This window comes from Fundulus heteroclitus, unplaced genomic scaffold, assembly GCF_011125445.2.
Source record: "Fundulus heteroclitus isolate FHET01 unplaced genomic scaffold, MU-UCD_Fhet_4.1 scaffold_65, whole genome shotgun sequence".
Classification (NCBI taxonomy): Eukaryota; Metazoa; Chordata; class Actinopteri; order Cyprinodontiformes; family Fundulidae; genus Fundulus; species Fundulus heteroclitus.
Window position 1 is genome coordinate 1,811,687 of NW_023397088.1, and position 23,815 is coordinate 1,835,501.

A 23,815-nucleotide genomic window follows, 5' to 3' on the forward strand; every position below is an offset into this window, starting at 1 on the left:
GGGTTTGCGAGTATAGCGGCTCCCCTGTTCCAGCTCCTCCAGAAGAACCGGGACTACGTGTGGACTGAACAGTGCCAGGGAGCATTTGACTGTCTGCGGCAAAGTCTGACTGAGGCCCCGGTGCTCGCCCCTGCTGACCCCTCTCTTCCCTTCATTCTTGACACGGATGCAAGTAACGTGGGGGTCGGGGGTGTCCTTTCCCAGTTGGGGAAAGAAGGGGAGAGAGTGGTGGGGTATTTCAGCAGGGCCTTTAACAAAGCAGAGAGGCGCTACTGTGTGACAAGGCGGGAGCTGCTGGCGGTGGTGCTTTCTCTGCGTCATTTTAAGTACTACCTGTGTGGCCTGCCTTTCACTATAAGGACTGACCACTCTGCTCTCCAATGGCTGGTGTCTTTTAAAGAACCTGAGGGTCAGGTAGCCCGGTGGCTGGAAGAGCTGCAGTCCTACAACTTCTCGGTGGTCCACCGGGCTGGAGCCAAGCACGCTAACGCCGATGCCCTCTCCCGTCGCCCTTGTGCTGCGGAGGGATGCAGTTACTGCGACCGGAGGGAGAGGTTGGAGGAGGAACAGCTGCAGCGGAGCCAGCCAGCAGCATGTTGGGGAAGCTCAGTCATCTGCAGGGAGCTGCAGGTGGTCGACACAGACAGCTGGAGGCACCAACAGGAGCAGGATCCTGACATCCAGCCTGTGTTGTTGTGGTTGGAGAGACATCTGAAGCCACCATGGGAGGAGGTTGCTGGGCTCTCACTAGCAACAAAAGGATTGTGGGCCAAATTTGATGCGCTACGTCTGGAAGCTGGGGTGCTGCAGAGGGCATGGAAAGACTCTGCCACTGGGGAGGAGCGTTGGCAGATTGTAGTGCCCAAAAGCCTGAAAGATGTAGTCCTGCAGGCCATGCACGGAGCGTCTGGTTCCGGACATTTTGGCGTCACAAAAACACTCCGCCGCCTCCGGCAGGGGTTTTACTGGGGCCGGTGCAGGAGGGACGTGGAGGATTTCTGCCGCCGCTGTGACCCCTGTACTGCACGGAAGGGGCCGACAGGTCAGTCGCACGCCCACTTGCAACAGTTTGTTGTAGGAGCCCCAATGGAAAGAGTGGCGGTGGATGTAATGGGACCACTGCCACGCTCAGACAGGGGGAACTGTTATGTCCTGTCAGCCATTGACTATTTTACAAAATGGCCAGAAGCCTACGCGATCCCCGATCAGGAGGCAGAGACAGTGGCAGATGCCTTGGTTGGTGGGTTTATTAGCAGGTTTGGGGTGCCAGACATTATTCATAGCGACCAGGGCAGAAATTTTGAGTCACGTGTGTTTTCTATCATGTGCAACCGCCTTGGCATCCAGAAAACTAGAACAACACCATTACATCCCCAGAGCGATGGGCTGGTGGAAAGGCTCCACCGCACCTTGGGACAGCAGCTGGCCATTCTCACAGCTGAGTATCAGAGGGACTGGGACGAGCACCTTCCATTGGTGCTAATGGCCTGCCGCTCAGCTGTGCAGGACTCCACAGCATGTACTCCGTCACTCCTCATGCTGGGGAGGGAGCTGCGGACACCAGCTGAACTGTCTTTCGGACGCCCTCCGGATGCACCTGCTGTCCCAGCCGGTCCTGAGTATGCTAGAAAACTTCAGGACAGGTTGGAGTCAGCACATGCATTTGCTCGGAGACAACAGGAACAAGCAGGTGTGCGTCAGAAACGGAACTATGATTTAAGAGCTAAGGGCCGACACTTTGCACCGGGGGAGTTAGTCTGGGTTTACAACCCCCGGAGAAGGAAGGGCCGTTGCCCGAAGCTGGACAGTCAGTGGGTGGGCCCCTGCAGAGTGTTGGAGCGCATGAGGGAGGTTGTTTACAGGGTGCAAATGTTTCAGAACAGGAGAAAAGTAGCTCTGCACAGAGACAGGTTGGCCCCCTATCAAGGCAGGGCTGCACCACAGGCCTCGGAAGGTCTTCAACCAGGGTCACCGGTGGCTCCACCAGCCTCCCCAGAGACCATACCGCTGTTGCCGAATGATGTCCCATCGGTACAGCCTGAGGCACCTCAAGTAGCTCGTCCGCGGCGGGCGAGGAGGGCCCCAAGACGGTTTGATGACTTTGTTTGTTCCCTCGTGGGCGAGGAACTCTGTAGTGGGGGGGCAGTGTAACGATGCTGTGTTTCAGTTCTGCTAGGGTTCCTTATCATTATGCATTTGTTATGAGTTGCATTACAACCTTTATTGTTGAATGTGAGCGTCGTGGGTTTTCCTTGTCTAACGCTGCTGGCTCCCGCACCACATGTGATAGGTGTATGATGCCATGTGGGCGGAGAGATCAGGAGCGGGGGGACTAGGACCAGGAAGTGGTGTTCGTGCGCGCGTGTGTGTTGTTGTTAGCCGCAAGCTCGGGAGTTGAACACATGCAGTTCTGTTAGAGGCGTGAGCTGCAGCCTCAGGAAATAGCACCTCATATTTCCAATAAACCCTGTTGACGGTACTTCGGCTGCAGTGTGGGGATCATTACAATATTTAGCCATCAAGGCGTAATGTAGCCCAGGCTGAATAATTTCAGACACTACTACAGCAGCTGTTGTTGATCTGTTCCTTTCCTCCTGTGTTGCTTTCAGTCATCCGACTCTCCAGAATTCATGTCTTTTGGTTCGGTAACTCCATGTCAGATCCTCTGCTGTCCACAGCCTGCTGTCTCTGCTCTGTTGCAGTCTGTCTAGTTTGGTTTACTAAGGTCTCTATTCACCTCGCCCCTGGTGTTCTGACTTCTGCATTTGGGTTCTGATCAAACCTAAATCATGACAGGAGGATCTGACCACTGGGCTCAGCAGAGATTCTCAGAGGCAGAATAGCAGACAGAGAGATGGTGAGGATGTATACCGACAAGGTGGCTCAGCCCAGCGCTACGTGGAGACTAGGGCTGGGTATCATCTAGGATGAGCCGATTCGATACGATTCGTGATACATAGCTCACTATACAATACGATTCTCAATATAGCTCAGCTTGATTTGATATGACTCCAATATCGATATTTATTACTTTCAAATTAATGGTCACAGTCATTCAAATAACAAAACCAGTCCTATATTATATTTATGTTCAATTTATTGAACACTGATATATTAACAGGAAAATAAAGTGCATTTGGTTCAATGCATTTAACATGTCACAGAAACCAAAAATGTGCCCAAATGTCTGATTTTAGGGATGAAGGCGCTTCTAAAATCCTGTCGGCCATTCCTCAAATTAGTCTCACTTGCTCTTCCTCGCTGTGAACAGTAATGGCGTGCTGTAATAGCGCCCCCTATGGGTTTAGTGGTATATCGACATTGAAGGCCAGAATATCGATATTAAATTGTTTTTAAAAACATCAATATTAATCTTTGTATCAATTTTTATGCACAGCCCTAGTGGAGACAAAGGTTTTCCTGGTTTTTCCTGATAAACTTTCCTCACAATGAATCTGAAATTGATTGTTGACAGTTTAAAACCCAACAGAGATAAGAAAACTAATACTGAATAATTTTCAGAGAGAAACTACCCAGTTTCAGCCTCATTATATCATCCATTTATTTGCTATTAATGACTTTAGGAACAAAAACAAATTGATTCAAGTGAAAAAATAGAAACACAGCAGACATGGTCCTTTTTCATGCTGTCCTCTCTATCAGCAGCTGTTCACTGATTGTTTTTAGTACAAATGTTAGTAGAGGTCATCAGGTCAGATGAAATATGAGAACCTCAGCATACAGCTGCCATCACCGTGCTCTGATATTACAGCAGAAACTATCAAATCATCCCAAGCTAAAAAACTCTCTGCTGCTGTGATTAGCTGATGTGATGTTCAGACACTGTGAGCCATCAGTGGGTGAACTAAGAGTTTTACACAGGATGTAATCAGCCTCCTGCTTTACAGGATGGTTCAGAGAGCAGCTAGCTGAGAAAACTGGAACTGAATCACATGTTAACTGTCTGTTTCTCTCTCAGTGAGGCTTCAGGCTGGGAAACACAGAGGAACATTTGGAGGAACATGGAGGAGAACAGACCAGCGCCTCCAGCACCCAGCTGTGTTTCTCTGAAGAGTGACCTGTCCAAAGATATTCCTATATTCTTCCGTAATGATCCTGGACCCCCAGATCAAAGGTAAGACAGCTGTCAATAACTTAGACTTAGACAACTTTAATGTCTTTTTGTATGTACAAAGTTCATACAGAACGAAATTTCGTTGCATACATCTTACGACAGAGTTATGAGATTACAGGTGGAATAAGGCAACATTAAAATACAAAGTGCAGCAGTGATCAGAATGTAACAGCAGGAGAAAAACAGTGGGCAGAATAACGTTCAGTCATTGTTTATGTGCAAAAATATCCATCCATCTTCTTCCGCTTATCCGGGGTCGGGTCGCGGGGGTAGCAGCTTCAATAGGGAGGCCCAGACGTCTCTCTCTCCGCCCACTTGGGCCAGCTCCTCCGGAGGAATCCTAAGGCGTTCCCAGGCCAGCAGAGTATGACAACAAATTATTTTTTGAAACGACCCGGCTACCAAGCAGAGTTGTTTGGGCAAACTGAGTTTTTTAGCTGAGATCTGGTCAAGGAAGTGTCGGAAAAGGCACGTCCTTTTTTTGAAGAGCCTGTATGCTGGAGAGCAAATACTCCACAGAAATCTCTGTCGGGTGAGGCTGATCAGACCAATATTAAATGTCTGATCATTTCTGGGTTAATGTATACCCCGTTTACACTACACTTTTTTAACCGAGCCGAGACCAGTCCGAGCTCGGTAACCGAGATAACTCTTGTGTGTAAATGGTCAGCAGACTGAACCAGACCGCACTAAACATAACCGGACCGCGCTAACTGCAGACCAGTTCCAGATGTGGTCTTGGACTGTTTTTTTTTTTTGTCCCGGTTATCTGATAACGAAGAGTGCATGAGCAGACCGCGTCATCCCCTTACAGTCAGCTGACTGTCCGCGGTTTTTCTGCCGTGTCTGGCTGCACGTCCCGATTCACACTCCATTCAGACAAATTTCAGACATTCATAATAATACTAGCTTCCTTACCGTGCCACACGGTTTCCAGAGATGATTCTGCTTAGCAGTGTGATGAACCTCAGCGTCTGTCGTTGTTTCCTGCGTCTGTAAATCCTTATTAGACGTTCGTTTGTCTTATCCACATCCCAAAAGCCGACTCTGTCCAACCATAACTTCCTGAATTTTGTGGGCGCCGCCATTTTGATTTGCTCGGTCCCGCCTTCAATCCCAGAGAGCAGCAGTACCGCAGATCGTCACTAGGAGGCGAGGAGCAACCAAGGAACCAGGATAGCGTGGTGTGTAAACGGTCATCAGAACGAAGCTCGGCTTGGTTAACTGATCCAAGCTCGGACTGGTCTCGGCTTGGCTCGGTTTAACAAGGGTAGTGTAAATGGGGCTAATTTGACTCAGGGTCAAGGCTGAGCTTTCTGAAACGGAAAAGCCAGGGTTTGCAGGAATTTGCACTAGAAATTACTCAGAATATCCACTAACCCAGATTTCTGAAACCAGACCCTGCTGCATGTAAGCTGTTCGTCTGGCTGTGTGGGATATGAGCCCCTAAGTGCTGTTTTCATCCAATTTGTACTTTGGGGCTTCATAAATCTGGTTGTATTTTTAGCGCCACACCTGCTGTTGCTCTGCTGGCGTTTTCAGCTGAAGTTTAAAGTCTAACTCTTGGACCGAAAAAATATCCTGAAAACCATTGAATAACTTCCAGAACAAGGTAAACTTTGCAGTGTTTCCCGCAGGAATTTGCTTATGCGAGGCGGTCCGACTCGCAAATGGGGGGGGGGTTGGGGTTAGGGGGGTGTTTGGTGGGTGGCTGGACGACACGTTTTCCGCGGACCGACTCGCGGAGTGGGGAGGGGGGGGGGAGGAGGACACGTTTTCTGCGGACCGACTCGCGGAGGGGGGGGGGGTTGTACGACACGTTTTCCGCGGACCGGGGGTATCCATGTGTTTTTTCCCTGCCATTCACGCACGCGCGAAAGCAAAAATAAACAAACCGCGTGTTAACGTCACCTTTTTTTTTTTTTTTTTTGAATGTTGGCGTGGCGGTAGCGTGACTTTGGCGTTTCCCGCACGCCAAGATAGCGCTGCGGGAAACCCTGCTTTGAATATTCATGTATCAAAAGTGTTCAAATTAAGTTTAAATATGAAATATTGCAGATTTTTTACACTGATTATGGTATTCCGCGTTTCAGTGCTGCCTCCGTTTACGATCGGCCATTTCCGACAAGAGTGACGTCTGTTCAAGAACACCGAGAATGCGCAAAGCGAACTTGCATAGAAACACACAAGCGTTTACGTTGTACAACGGTACGGCGAACCAGGATATATGCATGTTTTCCAGTATCATCTTTCACACACCGAATCTGCTGATCCACGTCTACTTTGAGCAAGCGCTTTTAAAAAAAAAAAAATCGCAGAACTAAGTCCACAATAAAATGCCTTCTAGGTGCGTAGTTGGTGGCTGTAGTGTTGCTTATAGGCCTAGTGCAGACCGCGGTGAAGTTGGTTTGACATTGGACATTCAAGCTCCGCGGAGTCAGCGGGATCTAGCTCATGGTTGATCCGGTTGAAGGACTCCGATTTCGGCCAGCATCTCTCAGCTGCTCCCTTCTCCCATACGCGATGGGACCGTCAACAAATCTGATTTGATTTTTGTTTCTCAAGAGTGCTCTGCTGACTCCGTGGAGCTTGAATGTCCAATGTCAAGCCAACTTCACCGCGGTCTAGTGCAGGCCAGAAAGTAGCGCTACATACTTGGCCGAAGGATCAAAAGGTCCGAAGGAAATGGGATAAATTCGTAAAAGAAACGCAAAAGGACTGGATTGCCGGCAGTGACAAAAGTGTTTTATGCAATTCACACTTCACGAGCGAGGATTTTGAGGGGTACTTACAATGGAGCATGGGCTCTATGTCTTGGGCAGCGTTAGATATAGTCTCCTCAGGTCCACCTTGTTCAAACTCCGTTCAGACATTTTTTTTTATAAATTTTTTGTACGTAGAGTACGAGTTATTAATTAAATTTAATAAATCGGTAGCGAAAGTCGTAGTGTTAGCAGCCTGATGCACGGTACTAGTTCTGTTTGTGACGTCACATTCCGAAACAGCCCGATTGAGGAATGTTCGGGCTCTTTCGCTTATACAGCAAGTTTTATCGAAATAACTTCCAAACGGTGCACATAATTCACATATAATATACATTTCTTTACTCTGGTGACTATTTGAATGCATCTGCGTTAAAATACATTCAGTCCAAGAGTTAGACTTTAAGTCCTTTGCAGTGCACGGCTTCTGCTGATTTCTGACCGGCCCTATTATTCTACCTCTGTTTTTAAAAAGCAACTCTGTTTGTACATTTCTATATGAGCACATTCCTGGGGACTACAGCAATATATGTATGGCTTGGTAAATTACTTGTTCTTGTAAAGGGCTTTGTCAAGTCTGATGAACCCAAACCTCTTTACACTGGTCAGTCATAATGTTGGTATAATGAAGCCTCAGTGTGCGATGTTGCTCACAGAGGTCAAGTGAACCTTCAGGGAGTTTGTGTGTTTGCTCAAGCACATTGAAAATTAGGGGGAACATTGCCAAGAAGCCTTTTCTGTCCAACAAATCCATCAGACAAACTAAAGATCTGCACAATTCTGCAAAAGTCAAGTCTAAGCATTCAAACAGTGTCAAACTTGAGAAAATCAGATAAAATTTGAAAAATATATTAAAATTTGAATGTTACCACTATGCAAAGAATAATATGGAGAAAAACAAGCCTCAAAGTTTCTTAAAGATTGCTGAACAGTCAGCTGGGCGTTAACAAAAGTTATTTAATTGAATGACTTAGCATACCTTGCTGTATTACCCCCACTCAACCCTACCTCTCAATAGAAGGTCCATGTCAGTTCATTGCACCGTGATGTAAACAAGCAGCCCTATTTTTCTACATTTAGATCATTTACAGCACTGCATTACAATATTTTTATTACTTCTGTGCATTGAACACATAAACATATTTCAGTTGTCGAAAATTACAATACGTAATTCAACAGTAACACAAAGAAAATTAAGCAAAAAACGTACTTTACATTTACAAAATTAGTAAATGTCAAATATATAAATTGTATTTTTATCCCTGCATATTTTTGTGTCTGCAAGTTGCAGAAATGATGCCATTCTGATGCTACTCTCAAGTAAACATATTGGTACATTGTTTTTGCTACTATTTAATTGCTCATTCAAAAGGCGGAATTGGGCTTTTTCTTTCTCAAAGAAAGCAATTTGTCTCCAAAGTCTGGATCAGTGGAGGCAGTGGCAGCATGAGTGGCAGGATATAGATACAACTTCTCTGCATTTGTCTGTTCGACCGCTGTCTTTTTGCCACCACCCGCTGTACTGGAGTGGTACTGCAGTTTTTTATCACAACGTCCCAAATGTCAATGGATTTTTTTACATAAATGGCCTCTAGCTAATGGAGACACAAAAACCCAAAAGCCCCAGGAGAGGAGTGACCTTACAGCCATTGTTGCATGTTTCACTCATGACCTATAAGGGAATGCTTTGATTTTCTTAGATTGAGGTTTTGGTGTATAGTATCTTGCCTGTAATGGGTAACACTATAAAGGTTTTCATATTTGTAAATTTGGATAGTTTTCCCAGTTAACCAAAGTCTGGGGCTTTTAATGGAAAAGGGGCTATACATTACAATTTACTAAAAATACCATGTGACACCATCAACCTGTTCTGTGATACAAATATCACAGGGTTTTTATTTTTGATTGCCAACAAAGTTTTAGATTACTAATCATTAGAACTGTTTCAGTGTTCTATAAAATTATTTTTATACATACCAAAATACTTAACATGTTGGCACAACATTATTAAAAGGTAACTCACCCCCAAATAATTTTGTTTTGCCAATAAACTGGTACCATATTTGTCTTAAAGTCCTGTCTACTTAACGTGGTCATTATTTTGAAAAATGTGTGCATATTTGTTGAAATCCTGCTTTTGCATCTAAAATCATCAGTGTGGCATCCTCCTTGGTTGACCTGATGTGATTGTGTTTTAGTGACGTCGATAGTTCTGCCGCTCTGGGGTATAAAAGCTGCTCCATCTTTAAAAACAAAGACAAACACAGCTCCCTCCATTTTGTGCCTCCATAGCAGCACTGTTATACTTTTCAAACCCTGTAGTGACTTTTTTTCTTAAAGAGCAACTAGTAACAAATCTACCAACTTTATATGTGTTATTGGCAAAGAAATTCCTGTGGTTAGACGACAGCGTCCTTGACGAAGCGTCAGGATTGGAGGAACGCACGCTGTACCGGGCTGATCGAACGGCGGATGCTAATTAAAACGAGGGAGGAGGTCTGGAAATTTACTTCCACAACTCATGGTGCACTTCAGCAAAAATCGTCACAACCTTCTGTTCACCTGAACTGGAATGCCTTGCAGTTACATGCAGACCATTTAAACTCTCTGGAGCGCTCAGCTCTGAGATAATCATTGCAGTTTACATTCAAACGAAAGCTAATGCTAACCTAGTTTGTGAGGAACTTTACTGCATTGTTACCGACTAAATGAGCAGTAATCCAGAACTCTGATTATTGCTGGGGACTTTAACCATGTTAATTTAAAGGTTGTGTTCCCTAAGTTCCATAAATTTATTAAGTTCCTGACCAGAGACAATAAAACATTAGATTAAGTTTACTGTAACAACACAGGAGCAACACTGGGAGGAGATCCCTCAGGAGATCATTCCTCCACCTCACAGGAGCATTCCCAGGAAGGTCATACAGGCATGTGGAGGCCACACACGCTACTGAGACTCAGTTTGACTTGTTTAAAGGACATTACATAAACATTTGATCCACCTGTAGTGAGTTTTTCCACTTTAATTTTGAGTTTGACTCCAAATCCTGACCTCTGTGGGTTAGTAAATTTAAGTTAACTGATAATTTTTGTGTTATTTTGTTGTCAGCGCATTCAGGTATATAAACAACAAAGTATTTAATAAGAATATTTCATTCATTCAGATCTAGAATTTGTTATTTCAGTGCTCCCTTTATTTTCAAGCGGTAGTATATAGTCTATATAGTAAATAGTTTTAAAGTAATCTTTTAGCCTCTTAAACAGTTGTACTGAATTATTTCCCTGAATTTGATACACACAGCTTTAATTACTTGAATCACCTCATAGATTTTATGTACGTCTGATACCTTTTTAGTACAATTTGTTTTATGTAGTGTGGATTCAAGCAATTTAATAAAATTCCTAAATTTCATTAAGCTCATTTGTAATTCCAAACACATTTAATCATAGTTTTTGATCACTTTCTCTTTGAAAAAGCTTCTTATTCCTACAGCCTGAGTCAAAAATGTATAAACAAATATGCAAATTAGATTATGTCATCCACCCTCACCCCACCCAAAAAGTTAAGTAAAAAAAACACCACCATGTTTGTTTGTTTTTTATATCCCAGAGGAATCTCAATATTTAATACAATGAAAAGGTTTAAACCTCAGATCATCAATGTTCTGAGGTTCTGTTCTGGTGTTTGTGGTGGACCTTCATGAACATCTCCAGCTTCAGGAGGACAGCCCCACCCTGTTGGTAGTGAACTGTTTTACTGATGAAGAAATGTCTTCACAGATGGAGGAAGAGGAGCAGCGTTGGTGTGGAGGAGCAGAGGTCCTGCTGTGCTTTGTGTCAGAAGGTCCTGATGGATCTGGTCTCTACCAGCTGTGGACACTGGTTCTGCAGACAGTGCATCACGTCATACTGGGTCCAGTCTGCTCCATCAGGACCCTCCTCCTGCCCCCAGTGTGGGAAAAGACCCAGAAGAGGAACTGGACTGCTGGCAGCCAATCAGAGCAGCTGTGCTCCAGGTGAGACTGAATATCTCCAATCAGAACTTCCTTCTATCGTCTCTGTTGAACTAATTCCACGTCTTTAGTTGGGATTTGGAAATTCAAGTGTTTAAAGTCTTTCTGTGATCAATTATTTCCCCTGAATCTCTGGATTTCCAGCTGCTGTAAATGTAACGTCTGTGTTCAACCCAACAACCTATTGGGTTTGCTTTGAAGTGGTTCTGTTTTCAGCCCTTTGTGCTAAATGCATTCAAACTGAACATCTCCTTAAAGCTGCTGCTCATTTTGATGGAAACAAAAAGGTGGAGAAAACAACCTGCTGCACTGCTGCTTTACAGAAAGAGGGAAGGAAAGTCTGAGAGACAGAAACCTTTATTTACTCTGACAATAGATCCCAGATTACAGGAGATATATTTGTAGAAACATGGAATATTTCTATCTGCTGTTTACTTCTAAAGGGCCAAATCAGTCCCATGTCATTTCTAATCTGTAATTATTCTTTAAAAACATCCAATCCGGTCTCTGAGTGAGAAAAGCATCTGAAATGTGAACACTACCTGATCCAATGAGCTGTTTCTCTGGCAGATTAGAGCATTTCCTCCAGATTTCCTTCATTAAGGCTGAAAATGCTGCCAGGAAACATTTTCTGTCTCTCTGCCTCTTCTGTAGCTGCTGTGTTTGTGGGAGAAGGTCAGATAGAAACAGAGAAATGAGGACAATGGTGACCTGATGCTAAAGAGTTGATGTTGCTGAAAGCTGCTGCATGTTTCTGTCAGCATTTCTTCATCTGATCTGCTTTGTGAATCAGATCCTGACAGTGAACAGATACTGGCCACAAAGCAGAGGCAGAACTCTGCTGTCTGACCATCTAACAAGGTTCTGGTTCTAAGGATGGATCCCATTGGTTAGCATCACATCATGTGAACTAAGAGACCTTCTAATGATGACACCTCCTGATGTTCCAGATGTTTCTGTTCCAACTTCATCACTAAATCATGTTTTTCCTTCAGTTGTCTCTTCTTCTCTGTTCCAGCAGATGTTGGTCTGCAGGAGGTTCTAGAGGAACATAAGATCAGTCTGAGGAGGAGATGTGAACGTGTGACTGAAGGAAGTGATGAACCAGGAAGTAGAACCCTCCTCAACAGGATCTACACTGATCTCTACATCACAGAGGGACAGAGTGAAGAGGTTAATACCCAACATGAGGTGAAGCAGCTGGAGAGAGCTTCCAGGATCCAGAACCTCCATGACTCTCCAATCAGGTGCCACGACATCTTTAAAGCCTTACCTGACCAACATGGAGCCATCAGAGTGGTTCTGACCAACGGCGTCGCTGGTGTTGGAAAAACCTTCTCAGTGCAGAAGTTCACTCTGGACTGGGCCGAGGGCTTGGAGAACCAAGATGTCCGTGTGGTGGTTCTGCTGTCGTTCAGGGAGCTGAACCTGATCAGAGGTGAGCAGCACAGTCTTCTCACGCTGCTCCATGTTTTCCATCCAACCCTCCAGAAGCTCCCAGCAGAGCAGCTGGCTGCCCACAAACTTCTCTTCATCTTTGACGGCCTGGATGAAAGCAGACTTTCTCTGGACTTCAACCACAGTCGGCTTGTTTCTGACGTCACACAGAAGTCATCAGTCGACGTTCTGCTGACAAACCTCATCAAGGGGAACCTGCTTCCCTCGGCTCTGGTCTGGATCACCTCCAGACCTGCAGCGGCCAATCAGATCCCTCCTTCATGTGTTGCCAGGGTAACAGAGGTACGAGGCTTCACCGACGCCCAGAAGGAGGAGTACTTCAGGAGGAGGTTCAGTGATGAAGAGCTGTCCAGCAGAATCATCTCCCACATCAAGACCTCCAGGAGCCTCCACATCATGTGTGGAATCCCAGTCTTCTGCTGGATCACTGCTACGGTTCTGGAGAACATGTTGACCACAGAGCAGAGAGGAGAGCTGCCCAAGACCATGACTGACATGTACTCTCACTTCCTGCTGGTCCAGACCAGGAGGAGGAAGAACAAGTACCATGAAGGACATGGGAGGAGTCCACAGGAGCTGATGGAGGCTGACAGGGAAGTTTTCCTGAAGCTGGGGAGGCTGGCTTTTGAACATCTGGAGAAAGGAAACATCATGTTCTACCAAGAGGACCTGGAGCAGTGTGGTCTGGATGTCACAGAGGCCTCGGTGTACTCAGGAGTTTGTACAGAGATCTTCAAGAAAGAGAGTGTGATGTTCCAGAAAGCAGTCTACTGCTTTGTTCATCTGAGCATTCAGGAGTTTCTGGCTGCAGTCTACATGTTCCACTGCTTCACCAGCAGGAACACAAAGGTGATGAAGAAGTTCCTGGGAAAGAAATACAGTGAAACATCTATAGAGGACTTCCTGAAGAGAATCATGGAGAAATCCCTCCAAAGTAAAAATGGCCACCTGGACCTGTTTGCTCGCTTCCTTCATGGCCTCTCTGTGGAGTCCAACCAGAGACTCTTAGGACGCCTGCTGGGTCAGACAGAGAACAGTCCAGGAACCATCCAGGAAGTCATTAACAATCTGAAGAATAAAAGAACAAAGGCATCCCCAGACAGAAGCATCAACAACTTCCACTGTCTGATGGAGATGAAGGACCTCTCAGTTTATCAGGAGATCCAACAGTTCCTGAAATCAGAGAACAGATCAGAGGAGCTCTCTATGATCCAGTGTTCAGCTCTGGCCTACATGCTGCAGATGTCAGAGGAGGTTCTGGATGAGTTGGACCTGGAGAAGTACAACACATCAGCATCAGGACGACTGAGACTGATTCCACTCGTGAAGAACTGCAGAAAGGCTCGGTGAGTCCAGATGTCTTCATTGAGTGATGCTGATTCAGCACTATTGTCATCCTGTTTATTCTTCATTATTCAAGTTGCTTCTGGACGTTTTTGGGTCTTTAACTACAAACATTTTATCTCTCTGTCCTCTGCAGGACGTTAATTATTTCCTTGCTTCCTTCCTCTCTAATCCATTCATCCTCACCTTATCTCTACTCATCTGTTCTCCTCACATCTCTTCATCCTCCCAGTTTAATGTTCTTCATCCCCTCATTATTGCATTCTTCCCTCTTCCACCTTCCACAGCTTCCTCCTCAAGCCACCTTCAACCTGCTCCTCTTTCTGCATCTCTTTTGTCTAATCTACCTGCTCCATCCTGTTCTGGTCTCCTACATCTGGGGTCCCCACAGTGGATCATTTCATGTGGAGTGAGGGAAGTGATGTTAGAAACCATCACAGGTTTGACATCAGTGACCTTGGCTGAGTTAAAGGAGGGAACAAGGCTTCACTCTCTGCTGATCTCACTGCTCTGCAGCTTTCAGATCTCCAGAGTTGATCACGTCTGTGGAGAGAAGTTATGACATTATTAGAGCAACATAAGAGCTGTATAATATTTATATTCATCAACGAATCATTTATATAGCGCTTTGCATTGCTAATAAAGAGGACCAACATACCTTACAATGCTTTAAATGAAGCATAGAACTGTTTTGCCATTATGCACTGTTTTAAGTTTTTTAATGTTTAATAAATAACTCTCATCCTGTTAAGTATTGTCTGGTGAATATCAGCCCAAACAGCTGATATCAGGACAAGAGTTGAAGGGGATGAATTCGAGCAATGGAGTTCTTTCAACAGCAAACTCTGCACACATAGAATAAATTAGTGACAACTTCTCTTCAAGTTCAAGAGTTTAGTAACAGAAATAAAATGAACATCCAGAGAACATCACTATATAATGCTGTTTATCTGAATTAACACTATATTTCAATCAACAATTTTTTTCTAGTAGGCTTGTAAGCTTAACTAAACTACTAAGCAAAATGAAGATAAAAAGAAGCTAAGGAACTATGTATACACAAAAGAAACAAGATAAATGAAATAGTTGAAAAACCATTATCTGAATGATTCAGTGAATCCTGGTTCACTGCAGTTGTTACAGAACCAAATTTTAACTTAAAGAATGTGGAATACGATCAAATTAGCTGAACTAATGTAGAAGAACATTTAACGTTTCAACCCATTCACAATGCAAATCCTGAGTTAAACATTATTTGATAAAATAACATTTTAAAGAATGATTTGATCAGTAAAATACAGATCTTTAGGACACTTGAATTACTTAATGCAATCGTTCCTCCTGAACTCTAGAGGGCGCTTTAGCTATCGGTTGCTTGATGGGTTAACCTTAAAGTTATACATAACACCATCTAATCTACAATGGTGTCCTATATTAAAGTGGTAATAATGCTCATAGCCCTATTGAACGATGACGGAGCAAAACGAAAACAAGCATTATGTTTGAAATTAATCATAGTTATGTTGACTTCATGGTAGCACTAATGTTACCTGGTAAGCTAATAACGGTTAATGCTAGCGGACCTTTGCCGCTAATTTAAAAATACTTATAAGCTCTATTTGGGCATGATGAGCAGACTGGACAACACAAACATAAATATCCCATCAGTGTATAAAACCCTTCTGGAAATAAAGTTTGTTACAACATTAAAAGATACTCAACCCACATCAACAAACTTGGTTTCAGGAATGCTAGCAGGACTTATCGTGTTAGCTCCAGGTGTTTCTAAAACACGGTGAAAACACATTAATTAAACCATTCTGAACTTTCCCTGTTTATGTCTCTACCAAACCTCTCCTGTTGTCTCTGGTTGTGGCAACGGGGCGTCTGGTTGCAGTGAATTACTCCAAGGTAAATATGCTTATCTGAGCAGCAAGCAGGCGGCTATCTCTAAAGAAATTCATCATGAGGAGGCGGCTCCCACTCCTTCATGGGGGTCTCAGGCCGTAGGAAGCTCAGCTCTGTGGGGTTGCAGCATGTGGATCTCTGTGCAGCAGAAGTGTGGCTCTCTCCTGGGTCAGCTTTTCTCCTGCACAGCTTGGAAAGATCAGTAACAGCCTGTTTCATGTCAGTCGTCTGTTCAGGTTCTGATGTTGGAAAAGGCCAGGGATGTACTCAGCTTGGCCGACCCTGCATGTTTGTAGGTCCATCCAGAGTGGATGTCCCTCCAATGCTGCTGTTGAGGAACAGCGTGCAAAGAGAGCATTTGTCTGTGGACAGGAGGTTTTATAGAGTAGCCCCCTGCTGTGAGAACAGTCCCCTGAGGGCCTGTAAAGCCCCATTTACACTACCCTTGTTAAACCGATCCGAGCCGAGACCAGTCCGAGCATGGATCAGTTAACCAAGCCGAGCCTCGTTCTGACGACCGTTTACACACCAGGCTATCTCGGTTCCTTGGTTGCTCCTCGCCTCCTAGTGACGATCTGCGGTACTACTGCTCTCTGGGATTGAAGGCGGGACCGAGCAAATCAAAATGGCGGCACCCGTAACATTCAGGAAGTTATGGTTGGACAGAGTCTGTAAATCCAGAGTCTAATAAGGATTTAAAGACAGAGGAAACAACAACAGACACTGAGGTTCATCACACTGCTAAGCAGAATAATCTCTGGGAATTGTGTGTCACGGTAAGGAAGCTAGTATTTTTATGAATGTCTGAAATTTGTCTGTATGGAGTGTGAATCGAGACGTGCAGCCAGACAAGCCGGAAAAAACGCGGACAGTCAGCTGACTGTAAGGGGATGACGCGGTCTGCTCATGCGCTCTTCGTTATCAGATAGCCGGGACAGAAAAAATCCAGGCCGAGTCAACACCTGGAACTGGTCTGCATTTAGTGTGGTCTGGTTATGTTTAGCTCGGTTCAGTTCAGTCTGTTTACCGCTTACACTTGAGAGTTATCTCGGTTACCGAGCTCGGACTGGTCTCGGCTCGGTTAAAAAAGGGTAGTGTAAACGGGGTATAAAAGTCTCACATTTCGGTAGCTTACAATAGGGTGTTTTCACTGACGTCACTGGCCAACTTCCGGTCCGCCATATTGGGTGGCACACTTCCTTATCTCTAGTTGTTTTACACGTATTATCGTATCGCGAATGGATAAGTACGCCAGCACGCTAGAGCGACCAGATAAGGACGTATACCTGAGGAAATGTTCCGTGATCAACCATATGGACCCGTATGCCCTCCACGGTGCCTTGTTTAGCCGTAATCCAGATGCATTACCTGGTGTTCGGTGAAAACCCTCTGCACACTCTTGAGGAAATGAGAGCTTACAAGGGTCTAGAGGCTCACAACCAGTTCACATCTGGTTATGTACATCAAGGAAATCGCCATCATACGTGGACGGGTGAGTTTTAATAAGATGGTAAAAATGTAAACAATCCGACGCAAATGTGTCGCATGCTTCTGCGGTGGCTGGCGGCCGGCGGCGGGCGGTGCGCGAAGGCGCACCGCCCGCCGCAGGGCGGACGGGCTCTGGGCCGATCGACACCGCTCGCGGCTTTAATTATTTAAGCAGAACAATGACCAGTGCAAAATTAAGTTGTATTTACCGTATTGGCGCCGGTAGGAGCTGCAGATCATAAAGCCAGCAAACAGTGGGAACACAGCAACTCGTTCAAAGGTAAGCTGTGCTCAGACGGGCTCTGGCTCATGCTAGTTTAGTAGCTGCTAACCGTCAGTGCTAACAACCACTCGCGCATGTAATGTACTTTTAACTTGCTGCTATGTGTTTCAAAGGTTTAGAACACACTCTCATTGACATCGGGATACTGTGGAAAGTTATGTTCGGTCGACTTGCAGCCGCGATCCAAGCGAGCCGACGATCTCTTTGTTATCTCTGTAACTCGTTCAAAGGTAAGCGGTGCTCAGACGGGTTAGCACATGCTAACCGTTAGCGCTAACAACCACTCGCGCATGTAATGTACTTTTAACTAGTTGCTATGTGTTTCAAACGTTTAGAACACACTCTCATTGACATCGGGATACTGTGGAAAGTTATGTTCGGTCGACTTACAGCCGCGATCCAAGCGAGCCGACGACTCTTTGTTATCGCTAACAGTTGTTCTCCATGGTTGCGCCTCCAGGCAGGAAAGCGGTGGAAAATTAATCTGTTTCTATGTTTTTCCCATGGCGATCATGTGTTGCGCTGTTACAGCCCACAATACAGCAACGGTTTACCATGGTTGAAATCAAGTTAAGGTGAAATTAATCAAATTAAAACACGGCTGAGAGAGGGAGTACAGTATGCGGTAGTAATAGGCAGTAGAGGCGGCGGAGGCAGTCAACATGACAGCCGCGGAAAGTAATAAGTCATAACGCCCAAGCCCTATTATTAATATATTCTTCTTATATGTTTTAAATACTTAACAGTTAATTACCTGTGACAAAGTGAGCACCGCAGACTCTGGCGTATTCCAGCTTAACACCGTCCAAATCGGACCTGGATATCCGTGTCAGCCATAGGTGACGGCGTTGTTCAGACAGCTGTTTTTTTTTTTCACACTGATTCACTATTACGGCTGGTAGGCGATAGAGCGTTGATCTCCACCTCCACGGGCCGTGCAGCCAACCATTAAACACGTTTTCCCCATTGTTCACTTCCAATACTGCCTAAGGCGTCATACAACGCAGGTCAACGGTGCGAAACGACTGCCACCCAATATGGCGGACGCGCTGAGTAGTCACGTGAGCGTGACGTCAGCTGAAAACACCCTATTCAGTCTGATTTTTCCTCATGGCTTGATTGCTCAACAGAACCATAAGAACAGAAAATAAAGATTAAAATCAGGAACAGAATCTCAGGGTTCTACTTGCTGTTAAAAGCTAAGTCTGAGTTATGATGTTTGATTTAAAAAGACTCAGATCAGTGGTGGAGCGTAGATCTAGAGGGAGCTGGTTGCAGAGTCTGGTGCTGCCACTGGAAAGCCTGATCACCCCAGGGTTTGGACCTGGTCCTTGTTTGATTTAACAGAAACTGATCTGAAGAACTCAAAGGCCTGTATGAACAACACATGCATGTGTCTTTATGTTGACAGGATGCACAACAAGATGGAAGCAAGTGGTGGCTTACAATTTCAGTCATTAATTGGGCAAATTACTAGCCAATCATCCAAGACATATTTGAGACAGCAGCTGAAAAAATGTTGAGCATTAGATGAGGCCTTCAGTCTGGTCCAGAAAACTGAGAAGCTTTTCCAAACAAGGTCCGGTGCTTCCTTCTGTGAGCTCCCAAATGCCACAGATATTCTAGAGAAAGAAGCAAGTCTGTTAGAAAACATGCTCCCTTCATGTCAGGATCTGCAAAGAAAAACAACCATCTTTATAAAAATGCTAAAATAATATAAAACCAATTAATTTACTGTCCTACAGTAAATACCAACTTTGTTCAAACATCATGATTAAACTCTTATTTTGGAGGACAGAAAATGGCACCTTGTTACATTGGTGATCCTGTGTAACATCAGGAGTTCATTGAAGTCAGCCTCATGTGTTTAACTGAAAAATATAAAATCATTCACTGCATGAAAAGTGTGATTTTCGTCACTATGCGGCACTGTAGATTGTCGTGGAAGTTCAGGTTAACGGCTGTTCACGGTAATTTGCAGGCAACACCGAAAACTGCCGTGAATAGACCCCTTGCAACCACGTGACTCCGTTACCCAGAACCCCTTGCGTGGCGGCCATATTGGTTGGCACGCCATTTGACCAAACGACTAGTTCTCCACGTATTTTTCTTCTTTAGATAACGTATCACAAGATCGTTTTAAGAGTAAGTTGATGGTTGATGGTATCAGATTGCCAGATCTACACAGCAAAAGCCTGAAGGGACGGAGCAAGTCTGTGAAATGCTGGCCAGGGGTTTCGTACTGCGACACAGCTGCTTTATAAACACGCAGGCCAGTATGGACAAGAGAGCACGAAAGCCCCTGAAACCACTGGACGGCTGCAATTATTTTATATCAGGAAAAAGGCTCCATCAACGCCCGCGACGCCATGAGGGATTAAGAGGGTCAGAAAATGGATGGATGGATGTTCAGACATGTTTGTGTAACAGCACAAAGCAGAGAGGAAGACCCGCCCGGTAGGTTAAAAAAACATCACTCACTACGGATTATTTTGGTGTTTTTGTCTTGTTAAAATGGGTGGGGGTGTCGGCGACATTGCAGCGTAAACACAGAAGTACTAGCGCCCGTGAACGGGCGGAGGGGAGGTGGCGATCGTTACACTGGCCGGAGAGCTGCCGCTGTCTGGAGCAGCAGGAAGCGGGTGCTGCTCCAGACGGCGGCGGAGACATCAGACAGCGGCGGCTCTCTGGCCCGTGTAGCGATCGCTACACGGGCCGGAGAGCCGCCGCGGCTGCTGCCTCCGCCGCCGCCGGAGAGCCGCCGCTGTCTGCTGCTTCAGACAGCGCCCCGTGTAGCGATCGCTACACGGGGCGCTGTCTGAAGCAGCAACAGCTACACGAGGCGGAGAAAGAGCTAGAGAATGGGGAAAATGGGTGAAAAACAAGGAGTTTTTCAAACATTTTTACCCACTGTGACAGACGTCCCTCTCTCCAGCCACTTGGGCCAGCTCCTCCGGGGGAATCCCAAGGCGTTCCCAGCAGAGAGACATCGTCCCTCCAGATTGTCCTGGTTCTCCCCCTGGGCCTCCAGGGGATTACAATTATTATTATTATTATTATTAAAAAAAGAAAAACATTTTCATGATATTCTAATTATATAACCAGCACCTGTATTTCCTATCAGAGGCCCAAGCTTGTTCTTTAAATCATCACGTCTGATAAAGTTACCACTGGGGTCCAGTTTATATCACAGTGAAGTGATCTGAAGGTCCTGAGAACAGACATGTTCATCCACCTTGAAACAAGTGTTTAAATAATAATAATATTACTTGACTGAATGCCAGTGTGTATCAGTGGTATATTAATGCAGGATGATAAAAAAAAATACCAAAACACACAGATAATAAACCAGAATCATAGAGAAAACTCACTGGTTTCTGATCAGTGTGACCGCTGACTGAACAGAGAAGGCATCAGGATTAACTAAGCCTGGCTCTTAGCCTGGTCTGGAGCATGCTAGCTGAATAAATCACCATGGTAACTGATGTTACTGCTTTTGGGAAACCTAGTCGAGGCTTAATTTAGCCAGGATATCTGGAAAATCCTGGCTTAACCTGTTATCCTGGTTTTGTCAAACAGCCCTCTGAAGAGAATGAAGAGACTCATTTTGTCGTGTCAAACACAGACACTGATGGGAAGATCAGATGATGTCATCACTGTTCAGTCATCCTATTTTAGTCTTTGTTTATCATGTTGTCTGGTTTAATTAGAACTACTTTATTTTTCCCTAATCACAGACTTAATGGCTGCAAACTCTCAGCGACTGAAGTTGAAGTTGTAGCCTCAATTCTGAAGTCTAACCCCTCTCATCTGACTGAAGTGGAGATAAGAGAGATCTATGGAGTGTACAACTCTGGAATTAAGCATCTGTGTGAGATACTGAAGAGTTCAGTCTGCAGAGTTAACATCCTGAGGTTAGTTTTCTTTATTTATTAAAGTAACATCATTCACTCATGCTTTATTACTTGTTTTTATAAAGAACTGTATGTGTCACAACTGTTTGAATGCAATTTTGAAACACTTTTATCATGTAAATATTTTCTTTCCTGATTTCAGAATCTTAGAATATTCATATTATATTTACTAACCATAGTTTATAATAATGTTTTGGACTGATGTAGAACATTGGCATAAAAGTCTTTCTGAAATACTTCAATTGATAAACTGATCATTAAACTAGAAACTTTTAGCTGAAATTAAATATAAAAGGCAATCTGCAGAAAAAACCAACAGAGTAATTCTCACTGCAGCAATATCCCAATCAAACAGGTGTTTGTGTTCATATATGGTGTTTGTGAGAAAGGGTGAGCTGCTCAAAGACAGGATGGGTGTGTTTGATATGACAAAAAATGGCTGATCTGGATGGTCAGATCAAGGCTGCATGGGCAACGTTCTACTAAGAGCTCCTAGCTCCTGTTCCTTCACCTTTCAGGAGGTCAACAGTAAAAACTTTATAGAAAGATGGAATAAGAAATCCAGATGATTATTATTTATTTAAACCTCTGAGCTGCCCTCAGGTCTTCAGGAAGGCTGATCCACAGCTGAGGGCCAGAGGTGGAGAAAGTCTCCTCATCGTAGGTTTTAGTTCTCAGAATGACCCACCAGACACACAGAGACCCACTGAGAACAACTGACCCAGTATGATGGAGAACATCTGAGCCCAGCAGCAGAACATCGGACCAATGTTCAGTGATCAGGGACTGAATGAGCAGAACTTTAAACAGACGCCATGTTTCCTTAGAGAAAAGCCTCCATGCAGGCTGCTGCTTTAGGTTGAAGATAAATCCAGAACAATCTGAGCTGAAACTCTGTTAAATGATCCATGTTTAGAACATTCTGGGTCTGAGAACCACTGTTCTACCAGAACCCTGACCCAGACTAGAAGACAGCAGCATTTTAAACAGACGCCAGAGCGATCAGACTTAAATATCCAGCAGCAGCAAGTGATCATGGATGGATTTATGTTCAAGTAGAGTTTATTGTTGTGTCGTAATCTCCAACCTCTAGTGCGCCCCCCCCCCAACCCTAACCCCAGAACATCTTCATCACCAGCCGCCACTGCTGAGAAACACACCTTGATCTGGACCTTCACACGTCATGATAACATGTTCTGGTTCTGCTGGGTTTAACTCTTTAAATCAGTTCTACTGGATCAAATATCAGACATCAGTTCATCATGTTTCTGGGACTTTTATATTCAGGGAAATTAATTTTCTACATTTTAATAATTATTTGTTCATATTTCAGTTTTAACCTGCATCCTGTTGGCTTCAGCTCACATCTTTTATTCTTTATTCAGATTGAAGAGCTGCAGGTTGTCAGAGATCAGCTGTTCTTCTGTGGTATTGGCTCTGAAGTCCAACCCCTCCCATCTGACAGAACTGGACCTGAGTGAAAACAACCTGAAAGATGCTGGAGTGAAGGAGCTCTGTGGTTTTCTCCAGACTCCCCTCTGCAAACTACAGATATTGAGGTCAGACTCCATGTTTCAGTTCTGATATTTGTGATGTGAAAGTTGTGTTGACACTAAACTGCAGACATCTGGCTGATATTCTACTGATCCACACTGAGGATCTTCATGGTAAAGTCTGCTTTCTTCTTCACTGCTTTGCTCCAGTTAAAGTTTCTTTCTGTTTCCAACTTCCTGCCAGGATTTATTGCCTAAAAACAGCAACTCCTAAACTCCACGTTGCTCAACTGAGAGCTTCCAGAATTGTCAAAGACTCCTGGATCAGGTGTTGAAACGTTTTCACAGAAACTGAGTGAAAGTCTGCTAACCTTGGATTTAATCCTGTTGTAGTTACCATGACTCTGATGATTGAGAATATGCACAGGCATGAGCAGACAAGCCAGAGGGCCCGGTGTGGAGCAGAATTATAACGTTGAGAGATTAAAGCTGTCTACTACTGAGGTTAATGCAAAGTTACAGACAAGTAACAGACTTTAAGAAGCAAACTGAAGATAAAAGTCTTTGTGTTTTCTGCTGCTTCAGAATGATGCTTTGAGCCAAAGTTAGCATTGCTAAGCACTATTAGCATGTATTTAAATGTGGTAGCAGCTGGTTTTACTGTATATTGAATAATTTCCAACATTATTGTCCAGTTAAACTCTTACTGACTCGATATCAGAAGAAAATGAGTTTTGTAAATAACTGAATTGGAGCTAAGAGCTGCTGATGTCCAGAGTGGACCAGGAGCCAATCTTTGGACCCGCTGGAAGAGCAGACGTTGGTTATTCAGCTGCTTTGGCTTCACATGTTGCTGCCCTGGACGACCTTGAGGGTTGACCTTTGCCCTCACCTGCCTCCTCATCTGGACCAGCTGCACATTAAAGGGATCCCCCATCTAGCCTTCCCCATCCAGTCCAAACTCTAAAGGATTTGGGCTCCATGAACCTAACAAGTTCACTTGATTTTAGTTGGTTT

The 23,815-nt window shown here is 44.6% G+C and overlaps 1 protein-coding gene across 1 annotated transcript in view; it reads left to right on the forward strand.

Moving 5' to 3' along the window:
- The window catches only part of LOC105923771, a gene marked incomplete at its 3' end in the record, with an annotated part of 780,934 nt that extends 758,114 nt beyond the window's left edge, over positions 1 to 22,820 (forward strand). Inside the window, exons 14-18 of the mRNA XM_036133613.1 lie at positions 3,980 to 4,135; positions 10,678 to 10,913; positions 11,932 to 13,714; positions 21,129 to 21,305; positions 22,691 to 22,820. Coding sequence (XP_035989506.1) covers positions 3,980 to 4,135; positions 10,678 to 10,913; positions 11,932 to 13,714; positions 21,129 to 21,305; positions 22,691 to 22,820 — 2,482 coding nt within the window. The remainder of the gene's footprint in view (positions 1 to 3,979; positions 4,136 to 10,677; positions 10,914 to 11,931; positions 13,715 to 21,128; positions 21,306 to 22,690) is intronic.
- Positions 22,821 to 23,815: the final 995 nt, after the last annotated feature.